This window comes from Filicampus tigris, chromosome 9 (genome assembly GCF_054856515.1).
Source record: "Filicampus tigris isolate MCC_2025a chromosome 9, RoL_Ftig_1.0, whole genome shotgun sequence".
NCBI classification, from domain to species: domain Eukaryota; kingdom Metazoa; phylum Chordata; class Actinopteri; order Syngnathiformes; family Syngnathidae; genus Filicampus; species Filicampus tigris.
The window spans coordinates 1,700,001-1,716,667 of NC_141225.1; the positions used below are offsets into that span (position 1 = coordinate 1,700,001).

General features: G+C 40.7%; 1 protein-coding gene across 1 annotated transcript in view; it reads right to left on the bottom strand.

Moving 5' to 3' along the window:
- The window catches only part of plxnb1b (plexin b1b), a 167,441-nt gene that overhangs the window by 61,426 nt on the left and 89,348 nt on the right, over positions 1-16,667 (bottom strand). The window contains exons 7-13 of the mRNA XM_086039802.1: positions 16,407-16,539; positions 16,003-16,159; positions 10,047-10,155; positions 7,407-7,515; positions 1,794-2,699; positions 1,068-1,202; positions 786-908 (exon numbers count right to left, since the gene is read on the bottom strand). Of these exons, the coding sequence (XP_085895928.1) occupies positions 786-908; positions 1,068-1,202; positions 1,794-2,699; positions 7,407-7,515; positions 10,047-10,155; positions 16,003-16,159; positions 16,407-16,539 (1,672 nt within the window). The remainder of the gene's footprint in view (positions 1-785; positions 909-1,067; positions 1,203-1,793; positions 2,700-7,406; positions 7,516-10,046; positions 10,156-16,002; positions 16,160-16,406; positions 16,540-16,667) is intronic.

Consider the following 16,667-nt stretch of genomic DNA (forward strand, 5'->3'; position numbering starts at 1 on the left):
TTATTTCTTGCTTTGTTTGTATGGACAAAACAACTCTTCTTTTTTTTCTTTTCCTCATTTCTCCATCACTTTCTAGGGGTCCATAGCGAATACTGCACTGTAATTCACTGAAAACTAACACCTCATGGCCCGAGGGGCGAATGACGAGGATGCTGCATAGACATATCTATGGTAGAGCTATCTATCTACCTGGCTATCTACACACAGACACATACGGTAGAGGTCCCTCTTAGCCAATGGGATGCCAGGAAGTTGTGAGATAATAGCCAATGGCAGAGCAGCTATGAGTATTTTGCGTTCAGTAAACTCTGGTGTATTATAGTGTATTTTTACCTTCCGCATCCTGAAATTTCTTTTGTAACAAGAGGCAATATTTTCCTGTTGAGGCGTTTCATAATTTGAAAATTTCATATGAAGAGACGTCTGTAAGTACAGGTACCACTGTATATTATAAATTATAGTCTGGGGGTAGCAGAAGTGCAAGTTGAAAATTATCTGTGAATTGGCCAATTGGAAGACGACATGCGAAAATCAAGTAGTAAGACAGTAGTAAGTCCACTGATCAACTAATGAGTTCAATCCCAACAAGCACATTATCTCAGTAGTTTATTGGCATTTCCTCTCTTGAAAATAGTTCAGTTTTTTTTATGCCACAGGTTGTCGGTCATATTAATAGTGGAAAAGCATTTAGAAATTATTTATCTTGGTCTTATTGTTTTAGATCACAAAAACCTGGCAGTTGAACAGGGGTGTGTAGACTTTATATCTACCGTACAACGACACACCTGGTGTAGTTGACAGGTGATGTCAAAGTTGGCTGGATTCATGTCATCAGTCTCCACATAGGCATCCACCACCACAGTTTGCCCCTCAATGACCAACACACACTGGTAGTCCAGCTCTGTATCCTGTAGAAACAAAAGACTTGTTTGGATGAAGGATTACCAGCAAAAATACTACTGCTTAATAGAGACTTCAGAGATTGTGCACATTTGTGTTTTTGTGTGTGTGAGTGCATACATGTGGGCACATGTGTGTGAGTGCATTAGTTCTTTGGTCGGTTGTACCTGATACAGATGTAGGTTGCGGGCAAGTAAAGTGATTTTCCTTTCCACTCTAACAGGCAGCAATGATGAACCCTGGACCTTCTCCACACAAGGGCAAGCTGAAGAACCCCAGCTGACAAAGGATCCCTCATCCCCCTGTTGGTCAAAACAGGCACATGGGCAAAAACACAAATTCCTTGGCTGTTGCACGCCAGTTGATCAAAGCACAACTACCCATATCCCTAATGCTGTTTTTATATATATATATATATATATATATATATATATATATATATATATATATATATATATATATATATATAGAGAGAGAGGAGAGAGAGAGAGAGAGAGAGAGAGAGAGAGAGAGAGAGAGAGAGAGAGAGAGAGAGAGAGAGAGAGAGAGAGAGAGAGAGAGAGAGAGAGAGAGAGAGAGAGAGAGAGAGAGAGAGAGAGAGAGAGAGAGAGAGAGAGAGAGAGAGAGAGAGAGAGAGAGAGAGAGAGAGAGAGAGAGAGAAATAGAAACACATGCACGTACACACACAGGTCGACACCAATCTGTCTATCAAAAACAAATATAAAGAAAAGAAAATAATAGTCACAAGAAAAATGAACTAAAGGATGATGTGCAAAGTCCTACAGTTGAAGGATAGAGTTCAATCAGAAGCTGAGAGAGGGGGGTGGCTGTTGGGGCCTAAAGAAGGTGTGGAGGAATATAAGGAAGAGCAGGGCGACAGTGTCTAAACTCACCGGGAGGAAGCTGTCAGCAGGATCATACTGGTAGTCCAGTTCAGTATCCACCAAGTGGGGATAAACTGGGGATGCATGGTCAACTTCACCATCACCTGAAAGCACGGTGGCAGCTGAAAAAGTTGCAGTGTCGTTTTCTGCAAGGACAGTGCCATCAGCAGGGATGTTATCTTCGTCCTTGGGCCAGAGCACATCAGGGTTCCTGTCCCTGTTTTGAGACTGAGTTTGCGAGTCTAGGGTTGGTACTGGAGTTGGTGTCTGGGTCAGTTCCAGTGAGAGGGAAGTCTCAGAGTTGGTTGGTTCGTCCACAGGAAAGGGTGTAGGCAAAGGGAAGCCAGATGATGTCAGGGTGAGTGGTTCCACCCAGCTCAGTGTTCCTCCAAGTTCCTGGGTGTCAGTGTGGGGCAACTCTGTCATCATCTCCAAGGTGTCAGAGTCAGAAGGTGGGATGACCAGAGGCATTATGGGCTTTAGATCCCCGCCAACAGTCACTGGCAATAATTCTGCACTTGGCGTAACTTCAGCACTCTCCAAGTCTGCTTTGGTGGTGAACATCATCTGAGCTGCATCAGGAGATTCTTCCTTCCTGGTTGTGGTGTCTAGGGGTGTATATGTAATAGGTGGGTGTTTGGTGATTGCCAGGGTACTCGAAGGCTGAGGGGTGGTGTGTGTGGTGGTCATCTGAGGAGCAGTGGTGTGTGGGGTGAAAGGTACAAATGGGGCGGTCGATGCCTGAGTGGTCAGTGCAGCAACAGGAGCCGTAGAAGTTGTGGCAATAGTTGTTGCCACTGTTGTGGGAGCAATTGTGACGGTTGTCGTAGTGGCTGTGGCCAAAGTCGTGGTGGTGGGGGTTGTGAAAACCTTTAGCGTTTTGGTAGTGGGAGGGGCTGAGGTGGGTAGTTTAAACTGTGGTGGTTTGGATAATGGGGCGTGGTGGGAGGATTGGACAATGGGGAGAAGATGAGACAAAAATAAAACCAACAGCCAAAAGAACATACAACAAAAATTGAACTACTGAACACACACATACCTCTACTCTAATCTTCCTACACTACTATTGCTTGTTAATCATCTTTTTCTTTTGGCTTACTCCATCTCTGCCTGTCTTCTGCAGCTTCTGCTTTAACTCCAGCTATCTGCAAGTCTTCGCTCACCACATCGATAGATCTGTTCTTTGATCGACTTCTTTGTCTCCTATCCAGCAGCTTCATTTTCAGCATCCGTTTATACATTTGTATATCCACTGTCCCTGCTTTGCACGTCCAAACCATTACAGTCTGGCCCCTCTAGCTTTGTCTCCTAACCTTCCAGTCTGTGTTTCCCTCTGATGCTGATTCCTGATCCTGACCATCTTCAGCACTTCCAAAAAGAAACTCAGCATCTTCAACTCTGTCTTCTGGTCATTGCTATTGTCTCCAAACCATATAACATAGCTAATCGTATTACCATCCTGTAAACCTTTCCTGACTTTAGATGGTGCTCATGACATTTTCCTTGACCCACTCTATCCTACATGTACTGTCTTCTTAACCTCTCTTGCACAATCCCAATTGCTCTGAACAGTTGATCCCAAGTACCTGAACACCCACACTTTCTTCACCTCTAGTCTTTGTAACCTCCGTTGCATTCACACACAGTCTATGTTTCTGACTGACCTTCAGACCTCCCATTCACTCACACACACTCTGTCTGGCGTGTGACTGACCTTCATCTTTTGACTGATCAGTGCATATTTCCAAGTTCTCTTCCACCTGCCCCCTCCACTCAACGCAGATTATAATGTCATCTCCAAACATCATATCCCTCAGAAATTCATGTCTGACCTCATCTTAAGTCCTACCTCCATCTGTAGGATTTCTGACATTCCGGCAGCACACCTCACTACTGTCTTATTCTGATACATGTCCAGGACTAGTCTAACATACCCATCTTCCACTCCATACGGTATTTTCTCATCCAGTACCACACACCCTTTTGTGTTTTTTTCCAAATTCACAAAAACATAAAATGCATCTCCTTCTGATCTTCCCTGCACTTTCCACCAGCATTCTCTGGTAAAATATTGCATTAGCAATGATTTTTGAAGGCACAGAGCCATAGTGTTGCTCACAAATGTCCACTTCTTGTCTCAACCTGGTCTCAAGTACTGTCCCAGGTTTTCATTTTATGGCTCAACTTAATTCTTTCTGTAGTTGCTACAACTCCACACTTCACCCTTGGTTTTAGAAGTTGACACACTAGTTCTCCTCATCTCACACTTCGTGTCATTCTCTGAGATCCTGTTGACCAAACTTGCAGAAAAAAGCATCCCTACGCTATATCTCAACTCTCTTGTTTTTTTCTCACCACCATAGTCATCATACACACCACCATTTGATACTGTCTGGCTTCACTCTCTCCTCTCACCACACTTTATTCTCTACTCTCCTGTCTCAGGTTGCCTTAATCTCATTCAATTTACTCCAGGACTTCTCGTCTATCTTCTCATAATGTACCTCTTTTGAGTCTTAAACTAGTCTGGTGTTAATGTGATAAAACAGAAAACACTAGTGTTGTTCCGATACCACTTTTTGTCCCCGATGCCGATTCCGCTACCTGGCTGTGCAGTATCGGCCGATGCCGATACTGTACCGATACCTCGCCGTTTGAAAAAAATCCCAAATAAGCGCAATTTTTTAATTCTAAAGAATTGCACAATCACTTGGATGTAAAATTATTCATATTTAAATCATCACTTGCGAAGTATCTGTAGTAACATATACACACAAAATACATATGTTGAATTAACAGCCTATTTTCATAGCTCTTCGTGCGTATGAGAGTGAGACATGGGATACATACTGTATTCACATGAATGTACATTTGTAATTAAGCAAGGTGCAGCATTTGTACTTCTAAAATATATTTAGTGATTCTAACCGACCCCCCAATGCGTGACGACACATTTGTATGCTGCCAGAGGGGCAGGCGGTCGAGTGAGTGAGATAACAGAAGTCCGTTATGTGTTCCTAAAAATGGTTAACACCTGTGCTGTTTATGGTTGCTCTAATCGGTCAACTAGAGATTTTATTTTGTGATACCGGCAGGGATTCAAATTAACCGGAGGCAAAAAGGAAGTTGTTTGAAAGCAGACGCGCACAATGGCTGTCAAATCTTCAACGTGACCACTTAACACCATCACAACATACAAGGTTATGATCTGATGACTTTATATCAGTTATTGTTTTCTTTTTACTTTTCATTCAAGATTTAGTTCGCACTGCTGTTCAACATTAATCTGTTAATTATATAGGTATACAAATTTCATATAAGTTGATGGAACATTATAGAACATTTTGCTGAGCGATGTGTTGTAAACAAACTCGTCTGTCTCTTTGTTAGCAGTTAGCAAGCTAGCGCGAGCTCTAAAAACTTCGACGGGTCATAAAGGCGAGTTTATCTGGACACAAACCATTTCATGAAAGACGTTTTACACCATTAAACTAGTGATCGATGAACTGTGTCAAACATAAGCAACATACTTTGCTACGAGACAAAGATCCAGCCGACATGCCCCCAAAGTAATTGCAGGCTCTTGATAGCATCAAAGTCCCCCCAAGCAATTGCCTCCAATGTGGCGATGTATGTCGTCATTATAGCGACCTTTTTCACCAAACTTGACATAAGTAGACCGATGACCAATAACGCTAATAATGGATAAGGCTTCTTCTCCTCGCATTTTCCTTCCGCATGCGGCTCTCAAATATGCACGCTGCGTTCATGTAATGATACCAGTATCGATAACCGGCATCGGCGTTTTATTTGTTAGTACCACCTGATCCGATACCAGCGTTTTAATGCGGTATCGGGGTACTTACCGGTACCAGTATCGGTATCGGAACAACACTAGAAAACACAACGAAAACTAGCCATCTTGAATTGATATACCATGCTAAGCCTGACATACAGTATATGGGAATTAAATAAATGCATGTAAACATTAATTTCCTCTGTGCAAACACAAAAAGTAATAACTGTGTAAATGATAACACTTTGGGGTGGAATGTCAGAATTGTAAACTGCAAACCACCAGTTTCATCTTTGAAACTGCTTTTACTCAAAACCGCAAACCGAATGTTTGTTTGGATAATTAAAACTCATTCAATCCCAAGGATGTACTTTTATGTCTTTTAGGAATCCAGATGTTCAATTCTCACTACTAGAGGTGGGCGATATATATCGTTATTGATATCATCGTCAATTTTGTTTTCACGATGTGTAATTTTACATTCTCGACTATTAATACTGCCTCTAAAAGCATAACGACTCGAGTCAGTCGATGGCCGCAAAGTATGAGGAAATGCTGAAAATCAGGGTACATTGACGGCAGAGGAGGAGGAAGTGATAATTATTCGCCGAATCGGCCGGCAGGTCACGTGACTCTGTCCACACTACAGCGGAGCTTTTTCAAACATAGAGGAGTGTCGAGCGGGGATTCATAGCGAGGCGCGAGTCCACGACGTCCGTAATCTGTAAATGGTTTGGAGTTGACAAGACTGATATTATATTTACAAAATAATATTGTAAAATGTGCCAAAACGGTCACCGTGAAGAGCAATTCTGTTGCACCACAAGCCATATGGATTACGAGGAAAAGTTGGCGACCGCGCAAGCACGCTAAACAAATGCTTAAACACACACACACACACACACTCAGAAAACAGTCGCCTAGTTGAACCAACAAATATAAATGCACGCACACACTCAGTACTTTAGCAAGCAAGTCACACGTGACAGCCTGGATGCTCGGTTAACATTCAGTTTACATGCTTTTAGTCCGCATCATTCATAATTAGCCTGTATTCCATAGGCTGAATACGGTGGCCAATGTATGAGAATAGGTGTTGTCATGACGTCTTTTTTTTCTCTCGCTGGGTGACACTTTGTCACACATCAAATACATTTTTTCTTACTCTGATTGCTGTAGTTAACCATATCGCCCACCACTACTACTCACTACGTTTTTTTATTTTTATCTTTTTAATGTATTTTACGTATTTTTATGTGTAAGGGTAAAAGAGGGTCTGAAAATGGCCGGCAATTTAGGAACACTGGGACATAATTTGACCAGTACACCTTAAAAAAAACATTGTTTTGATAAATGGCAGTAATATCTATATATCTATATATAAACTATCACTATCACTCACACAACATAGTGTGTTGAGATTTCCAATTAAAAAAAGAAGAAAAAGAACATTAATCAATGATTGTTCATTCATTATTCATTCATTCATTCCGTCTTTATCCCACTTGACGTGTTCTAAATTTATACGTAATTAAAATGCTTTAGACTGTGGTAGAAGAAGCCAAACAGGATCTTCTAGATTCCTCAGTATTGTCAGTAAAGTTTCCAAAGCAAAGAAAACAATGCCAATGCCAATGTGCTTACAGTATTTCGTCACTTATCACATTTCCAACAAGAAGAATAAAAAATAAAAAAAAATAAATAAAGAAATAAATAAAAATCTAACAAACACACAAGAAAACTTAAAATGTCAATGAAAAATTTGGGGTTATGTTCTTTCCTTGTAGCTTCATAATTCTGATATTTAGTACCATTTTGTAACTTACATGTTGATTATAGATGATAACGCCCTCATCACAGGTGGGATGGTGGGTACATGTGTGCTGGTGAACACACCAATTACAACCCCATCGGCTCAGAACACAACCACGACAACTGAAAATGGATAGGACACAAAGCATAAGCTGTAACGACATAATGCATGTATACAGATTTGCTTTAGTGCAAATCTGTGCTTCCAACACTGCATCTCTGCTAAGCATTTTGTCTTTCGTATGAAAGCACTTCCATCCAACTGCTTTTGATGCCATTTTGACATCCAAAGTATCAACTCCAACAGCAACTGTTGAATACACCTATTACACAAGCCCGTGTTTTTACACATTTAACGACATAAGTTATTTTCCGATCAGATCAGTCCTTCTGAAATAGTGGGGCGTGTTTTCCAGTGCGGAAGCTACTTTTAAAAGAATATAAAAATACTAGAAAGAACCACTATATCCACTACAGTAGGTGGCAGTGGCGCTCTTATTGTCAGAGTGTGCGCATGGAATGTTAGTTCTAACTTCTAAGGTGTTTTTTTTGTTATTTTTTGCTGTTGTTGTTGTTTTTTGTGCCGAGCATGCACACACATAGCACAGAATGACACAGAATTAATGACCAGTCAGCTCAATATAAGTCTTGCAATAAGATTATGTTGTGCATACTCACTGATTAAACACCTCTGGATAGATACGTGGTGTACAAGTAAAGAAGTTCCCTGTCTTTGACGTGCTACAGCACAGCACCAATGTTAGCCATGTCTCACCCTTGGTATGGCTCTCAAGTCACAAGCAGGCAAGTAAAATATGAATGGACTATGGCAATAATGTGGCCGTTAAAAAGTAGTCCTAAAATGGTTTGTCAATGGTCATGCATGCACTGCAAGAGAGTGTTCGTTCACTACACTTACCAGAGCTGGGCATAATGCCTATGTGACGGACCTGTCCGCCTATCCGCCTATGACGGACGCCCATTTTATTGTCAATAAACGATGAACGGGAATTAAAAAAAAAAGACGGATTAAACATAAACGGAAGTGGATTTTCGCCCATCTATTTAATCTGCGATTTTGGCGCCCCCATCCCCCTCTTACGTTGATATCGATACAAAGCTCCGCTTCTCTGCTTTCAGAATCGGTTGGAATTACATTGATAGCAAAAACGGTTCATGAGTTAGGGTGATATGAAAAACATGTAATCTTCCTGACCTTCCACTATTACACACGGCTTTCCCCGCCCCGGCGGCCCCTCAAATAATTGTGTTTACACATCGTGGTAAACGAAATAATACTAGACTGAGAGTGAATCTTTGGTCATGAACCTGACGTGAAGCATTGTAGATGCGCTGTTCTCCCGCCACCCCCCCACCCCCACAAAACTTTAGAAACATCGGTATTGTAGATGCGCTGTTGTCATTCAAGCAGGAAAAAAGAAAAGCCATCGACAAGCTGCAGTTGTCCCACTGTCCCACGTTTTTATTAGTTCAATTAAAGAACGCGACACACGTGTCAAGAAGGAGAAGACGATGAAGACGTAGAAGACAACGAAGACGTAGACAAGACGAAGATGAAGAAGTAGAAGAAGAAGATGAAGAAAAAGAAGGGTGATGGATCAGTTGAATGCAGGACAACTCAACAACATCGTCAAGCAGCTTAAATTGGGAAAAGAGGGGATCCTGTCAAAAGTAAGCCATTTTAAATTTATAAACTTTTGGGAGTTATAAGTTTGAAAGTAGAATAAGTGCATGTGAGGCTTTGTAAAGCTCTTTGGGCAGAATGAGGTAATAGTGCATAATAGTGGACTATCTGTTTGAATATGAGATGTTTTGGGGGATGAGACGGATCTAAATTTAGCTGCAGTTGGTCGCAGTTTGTAGTCGGAAAAGCTAACGGAAGCCCGTTTAAAATCCGAGGCGGACCGGCCCATAGGCGGGTACTATTTTTTCCGGCCGGATAAAATAGTGGATAAACGGATGGTCGAAGGGTACCCCGGCTGTAGGTGGAAGGCGATAAACGGACCGCAAATTTTTAGTAAAATGCCCAGCTCTTACATTTACATTGTATGAACATTGAATGAAGGTTAATGTATATAACTATCAACGATACTGCTTTGGAGTAGCAAATAAGCATTTACAGTGCACTGCTGGAGGAACAACTTTGCACATTACACTACATTACAACATACAGAAAAACAGGTAATTGTTTTTCTTATTTTAAATAGGTAAAAAAAAATAATAATGATAATAATTATCAATATTGACTGACGTGCATGAAAAATTTGAAGACCAGTCCTACTAAGATCATTATGTTTAAAATAGAGTTTATTTAATTTTGATTGACCAGTGTAATCAGTTTTAAAGTTTTGTAGTTGCGTTGACCTCTGATTAAAGATATGTTAAACTAAAATAACCTAAATTGTGCCTTTTTCCCTCTGGCTCCTTATTTCCAATAGTAAAAAAAATAAAATAAAAATTCAAAAGACTATATCGATATTGACTAATATGACATACTGATATTGTGATATACTTTTCAGTCATATTGCCCAGCCCCATCCCGGGGGAGTAAAGTTTGATTGCAAATGCTGTATACAGAAAGTGAAGTGAAGTAGAGTTGAGGCAAAAAGTGAATATTATATTACTGTACTCACAGCATACTCCCTGAAAGCTGCTTAACAGCCGTGCAGTCATAAAAGGTGAAATCCCTCTCTGCAACTGTGACATCACCAAAACGAAGAGACAAGAGGACTGTGACAAAATCTGTGAGGACCAAAAATCAGAGGAGGTCTAAGCACAGCATAAGGAAGAACAACAACAAAAATAATATAAGTAGGTTTATCAAGTCTGCTTCAGGAAGTCTCAAGAGATGTGAGCAGGATTCTTTCAATTATACAGTTCCAGTGAAGTAACATGGGAGAAGGTTAGGCTAAAAACAACAACAAAACCATATGCACCCCACATTTTGGAGCAGTAAGAACAGACAAACACGCTTTTCCAAAACAACTGAGCGAAAAACAGGATAATCTCATCATACAATTTTCTAAATCATAGTATGGGTCTAAAGGACTCTTCTAGTAAATATAGTGTAGGGAACAAACAGACACCACTGGCACAAGTTGTATGCATAATCATATATGAGCCGCAGTGCAGTGAATCCATCCATTTCTACACCGCTTGAAACTCACTAGGGTCACGCGTGAGCTGGAGCATACTGCAGCTGACTTTGGGTGAGAGGCAGAGTACAGTCTGATCTGGTCACATTACAGACAACCATTCACATCTACTGGCAATTTCCAAGCTTTTCAAAACACATGATTATCCACAGTTAGTTCATGATTAAACAAGGGGGGCAAGTACTTTTTACACACAGGGTCAAGTAGCTTTGAGTAGTTTTATTTCCACCCTTAATCAATAAAATCACCAGAGGTGGGCATTGGGTCTATGACGGACGCCCGTTTTGCTGAAGTTAGACCAGTGGTCGGCAACCTGCGGCTCCGGAGCCGCATGCGGCTCTTTCATCCTTATATTGCGGCTCTGTGTGGCTTGGAAAAATAAATTATAAGTCTCCGATTGAAGTGTATTGCAACGTCTTCCAAATACACGACGTCAGACGTAGCTTAGTTATCTCCCTTTTTCTTATTCCAACACTGCTACTCTGGGCCATAGTCGACGTCCACTACAGTGCAACAACAGTTCCGTCATAAGTACACATGGATCTCTGGTTCTTCTCTCCGTCCGTTCACTTCTCTCTCACTCGCACACCCCTCCCATCCATCGAGTCGCATGATGCATTCAGGAACCTCGGAAACAACACAATTTAGCAACACACAAATGTCACCACAACACAGTTAATCCAAATCGTTACAGTATCTTATTTGTCTCAAAAATGTGTATCATGTCTTTTTATTAAGTCAAAGTTTTTAACTTCTTTCTTCAGACCTTGAAAATTATGTTGGCTTGTTTGTTTAATACGGATCGATGAGACGCTTCGTTGCAAAGGGAGCCCCCTCAATCCTGTGTCGTGTGTCAGTTTCATTTTATTTTGCACTTTACAGACGTGGGTAGCGACAAATAGGCAAACATTATAATTTCAGATGTAAAAAAGTGTTTGCCCCTCACAGTGTTTTCTTTTCCGTGGAAACCGGGTCGAAATGGCTCTTTGAGTATTAAAGGATGCTGACCCCTTTGTCAGATGATAGACTTTAAAAAATAGTCGGAAGTGGATTTTTGTCCGTCTGTGTAATCATAACTGACCTGGCCAAGTCAGAATGGACCTCACAGTTCATTATTAACGGACGCCGTTTTGCTGAAGAGAGACGAAAACGTGACCCAGACTGCATTTACTGTATATGTAGAGCAGGTGGCGGTATTCACCAAAGAGAGAATCATTAGTTTCTCAGGCTGACCTTCCATTATCAATACCACGTATCTAAGAAGTCATATAGTACCAGTAGCTTTGAATACAGAGAGAGTTTTAAAGAGAAGTTCTTGTGAGTTAAGTTTTCCATTTATATTTTTATTTTTGGAAAGAGTGGGGTTAGGAGGTTGTGAAACAGTATTTTTCAGTCCCACACTCCATTTCACAAGGTGGCAGTAATACACCAAAAGTTGTTTGCCAACCGCTAAAAGACAGAAGAAGAAGATGAAGAAGAAGAAGAAGAGTTTTAAGAAAAACATGAATTTGAAGTAAAAAAACCTTTTTTTGTAATTTATGCTTTATTTCTGGTTGCAAGGACTAGAAGCATTTTAATCCACCAGGATTATACTTTTGGCAACAGTGTGACAGGGGATTCTGGTTAAAGTAAGCAAAATTTGCCATTTTAATCAAATCGGTTCAGATAATGGATGGATGGATGGATGGATTTTTCATCTTTTTTTTCCCGGATTGACGATAGATGGACTGTCGGCCCTTTGATGTTTACTGATGGAAGCACGGTTATAGTAACATGCTGGACTGAACGACAGATGATTACTATTTGATCCGGCTTGAAAAATACATGGATTGACGGATGACGGACGGGTACCCAGGCTGCTGACGGATGACGGACCAGCAAACTTTAGTAAAAATGCCCACCCTTGAAAATCACCATTTAAAAATTGCAGTTTACTTGAATTATCTTTCTCCCACATCAATAATAAGGGACAGTTGCGTTGTACACCATCTTCATTATCAAAAAATGTTAACAGTCAAAACACACAAAAAATGTTGAAATATTTATGGGCTTGATGAAACCTCTTGCATTCTTGTCCGTCTATTTAGCAAGCTTTTAATTTCCTGTATCCACAAATGCTGCTGAAATTATACAAATTTCCCCCATTGTGGTACGAATAAAGGTTATCCATCCATCCATCCATTGTCTATATCGCTTATCCTCACAAGGGTCACGGGGAGTGCTGGAGCCTATCCCAACTGTCTTCGGGCAGTAGGCGGGGGACACCCCGAATTGGTTGCCAGCCAATCGCAGGGCACACAAAGACAAACGACCACTCACACTCACAATCACATCTAGGGGCAATTTAGAGTATCTAATCAACCTACCAAGCATGTTTTTGGAATGTGGGAGGAAACCGGAGTACCCGGAGAAAACCCACGCAGGCACAGGGAGAACATGCAAACTCCACACAGGGAGGCCGGAGCCGGGATCGAACGCACGACTAATAAAGGTTATCTTATCTTTTAATTTCTTTTTACACTGCAAGAGGTCATGTATTTGTTGATGTATTTCTTGATATACTCATATTCAGCTGAATCAAATCTCAATGGTAAGCAATTCATGCAAGGGGAAATTCATTACTGAGGAATTTCAAGATATTTGGCTCTTTAGACAACATTTTGGTTCTTACCCTTTTTGACAAAGTATGTGCTCTCATTCTAAGGCTATTTTAAGGTTACAATCTTTAACTATAACACAATATGACCACTGTTGACATTTTTTGGCAAATCGTACGTTCTAATTCATACAGCAGAAACTTTGTAATTTATTTTAATCATAGACATATGAATCATTATCATCATTACATTTAAAAATACTGAGTCACAGTAAGAGAAATAAATGATTTAAGATGCAGAGATGATTTGTAATTGTAAGTGAAAATTCAGAAGGTGAAATATTCCCACCCCCAATTTAGGCTAGGCTCACACCGCAGGTCTTAATGCTCAATTTGGATTTTTTGAAAAAATCCTATCCTTTTGTGTAAACGTTCATATTACATTATAAATGTGACCTGGGTCTTGTCTGCTGTATGAACACATGCGTCGCCAAAGTAACGCGCATGTGCAGAAGAAGAGACGATGTCACTCCCGAGTCCCGACGTTGTGTTTGCGGAGGTAAATGTGGTCCAGCATTTATACAGTCAAGCGATTAGGTAGCAGGTAGAAATAAATACAGTATTTGGGGAAAATCACGAGGCGAGGCTTTAATATCTCATTTCATGGAGAAATCACTAACGATGACGATACGCCATAATCATGCGTAAAAAATGAATATCTGAGCCGTGGCTGAATTACTACGATCGCCATAAATGTCCACTTTATGCTTTATGTTTCAAGTCGGAATAAATCAAAGGCAAATATAAAGTCAATAGTGTTACTCAAAACAACTTTGCACATTCGATCCCTCTGCCTACGCGGAGGGCATTTTGGGCTCCGGATGACGTCACTGTCGGATGGGTGCGACCTGGCCGTTCAGACCGCGAACGCATTGGAAAAGATCGGATACGCATCCGATCTAGGACCACATACGAAAGCGACCCAGGGCGCATTTGAAAAAAATCGGAATTGAGCCGCTCAGACTGTCATAAAAAAATCAGATACAGGTAAAAAAATCAGATACAGGCAAAAAAATCCGATCTGGGTCGCATTTTCCTGCGGTGTGAACCTAGCCTTAGACTCTTTTCAACTGAATAAAACCATTATAATGTCCCCCCCAAAAACCTGCGTGACAATATCTCCCCTCCACCATTTTTCAGTGAGTGTAGTTCGCTAAGTACTATAACAAGTCAAAGATTTCAAGAGTGCACTAAAGTGCGTCTGTTTTTATGTGTGTCTGTTTATGTGTGTAAGACTGAGGATGATCTGGTCGGTGCATGCAACTGTTCAGTAATAATCATATAATACGTTTATTTTTTTTAGGATTGACAGCAGCTGAGATCAACACACTATACAGTAGCGTGCTACACTCTGACGGTCTTTGAGAACCACAGCTCAAGTCAAAGCATAATATAGCACAGAAGCCACATGCTTTCAAAATACGAAATATACCTTTGTTCAAGAATATCTTAAGCAGAACAGATTGGGTCGGCCTAGATTCACAGAAACATTGATTGGATTATATATTTGTATGGTATGAGTGGGTACGCAAATACATATTCACAAAAACAATAGAAAAAGTGATTAATCTCATTACAAAAAAAGATGCACTCATGCATTCATCTTCTTATAACTAGGGATGCGCACCACTATCTGTATCTGTTCACCAGAGATGCCCATTTTGGGGATGGAGAACGAGAAGTTTTTTTAAAAGAACGGATCAAACAAGGACGTTTTCGTCCGTCCCTGTCCCTAACCAGTCAAGTACCGATGGACGTGTTGTGTTGGGTTCTTTTAAAAAGAAAGCCCACTGTTCTCTTCTGTGTTACCATGGAGCCGCCTTTCTTAACTCCCTGCAACAACACTGTAGAGTCATATCTTTTTTTCTTTTTCACACACCCAGCGTGTCTTGCGTGTGTAATCTGGGATAAGGTATGTATGGGGCGTAGGAAAAAGGTGGATGGCAATTTTGTCTTGTTAACTAACTTTAGCACATATCCTTGTTTGGGACATCTATAGAGCGTAAAAATCTCTCCAAACCGTCATTCATGCTCATGCAAGCTTTGTCGTCGCGTCGCACTAAAAGCTATGACCCGGAAGTGGACGTCTTTAGCTCACCTCATAAAATAACATTGCGTTATTTTGCAATGATTATTTTTAATGCGAAATAATGAAATAAAAAATGAACATTTCTCACGTGATAATGCAAAGGTTTTGCAATAAAACAATGATATTGTATTATAACACAATACTATTGTGAAATTTCGCATGAAATGTACACAGGCAGTGACTGACGTATAACAAGCCGTTTACAGCTGTCTTGTCAAATGCACAGTGCAACTAACTATAAATATCATACAAACCGAAATAGAGGCGAGCTAAGGACAACTGAGTACTGCTTCGAGCAACGTGAGCTGGAATCATGCCAAGCAATCACAGAGATCATCATTCATTTTGTGTGTGTGAAAGAGTGAGGCAGGGCTCCTCTTTCTGCAGCAAGTCTCTATAGGGAGGGGTGGTCACTGTGTGTGACTGGCCAATTGCAGACCATGAAGAATGAATACATAAGTCACCCAATGAGGTGACTCCTTCAGTACGAGTATGGATAATGACAAGCTGTACTCATTCCATGCTAGTACTCTGGAAAAATGCATTCTCCGCAACGAATACTCGTCTAAAATGAGTACAGCCCTAGTTCAAACCAATTAAAAATATGATTGATCGGCTTTAATTAAAAATACAAATTCCAACAGAAAGGTTTAAGTTTGATTTTACACATGCACAAAAAAAAACCTCACCCTGTCCAGGAGGTACCAGAGGAACTCGGCTGGTGAGTGGAGAGTGACAGGTGACCCCATTTTCAGTAACTGTGGCAGGGCTGTGGATCCACTGGAAGAAACACGAGTAGGACTCACCCTTTTCTAACATTGGAAGCCCTGGAACTGACAAAGAGACCTATGCAGAGACCAGATACAGTATTTATTACTTTTGGTATGTCACATATCATCATCAATTTCTGTTTAACCGTAAAAGAGCAACATTTCCTACCGACTGAAATAACAATTTCATGTTAATGCCAAAATTCCTTTGACGACATTTTCATCTTACCCCTTTACTTCTCCAAAATATCTCGATATGTTGAGACTGAAATCTATGTGAATTCCAAGCTTTTTTCTAAAAATATGTTTTAATGCACACTTACTATCCTGCTTTCCCCCCTGCTGATGTTTGAAGGGTAGAGTTCTTGGACAGCCAGACACTGCTGTTCCATGTCAAAGCTCCAAAGCCACTGGCCGTGGTGGTTCCCACGACGACACTCTGACTGCAAAACACATCTGGATGGACAAAGCCAGAGCTGTATTTAATTTGTTGGCAACACTGTCAAGTGTTCATAAAGGACAGGTTTTTGTATGTACAACTCCTCTGTAAACTTCATTGGATTTATACATACAAAGTCAGCTAA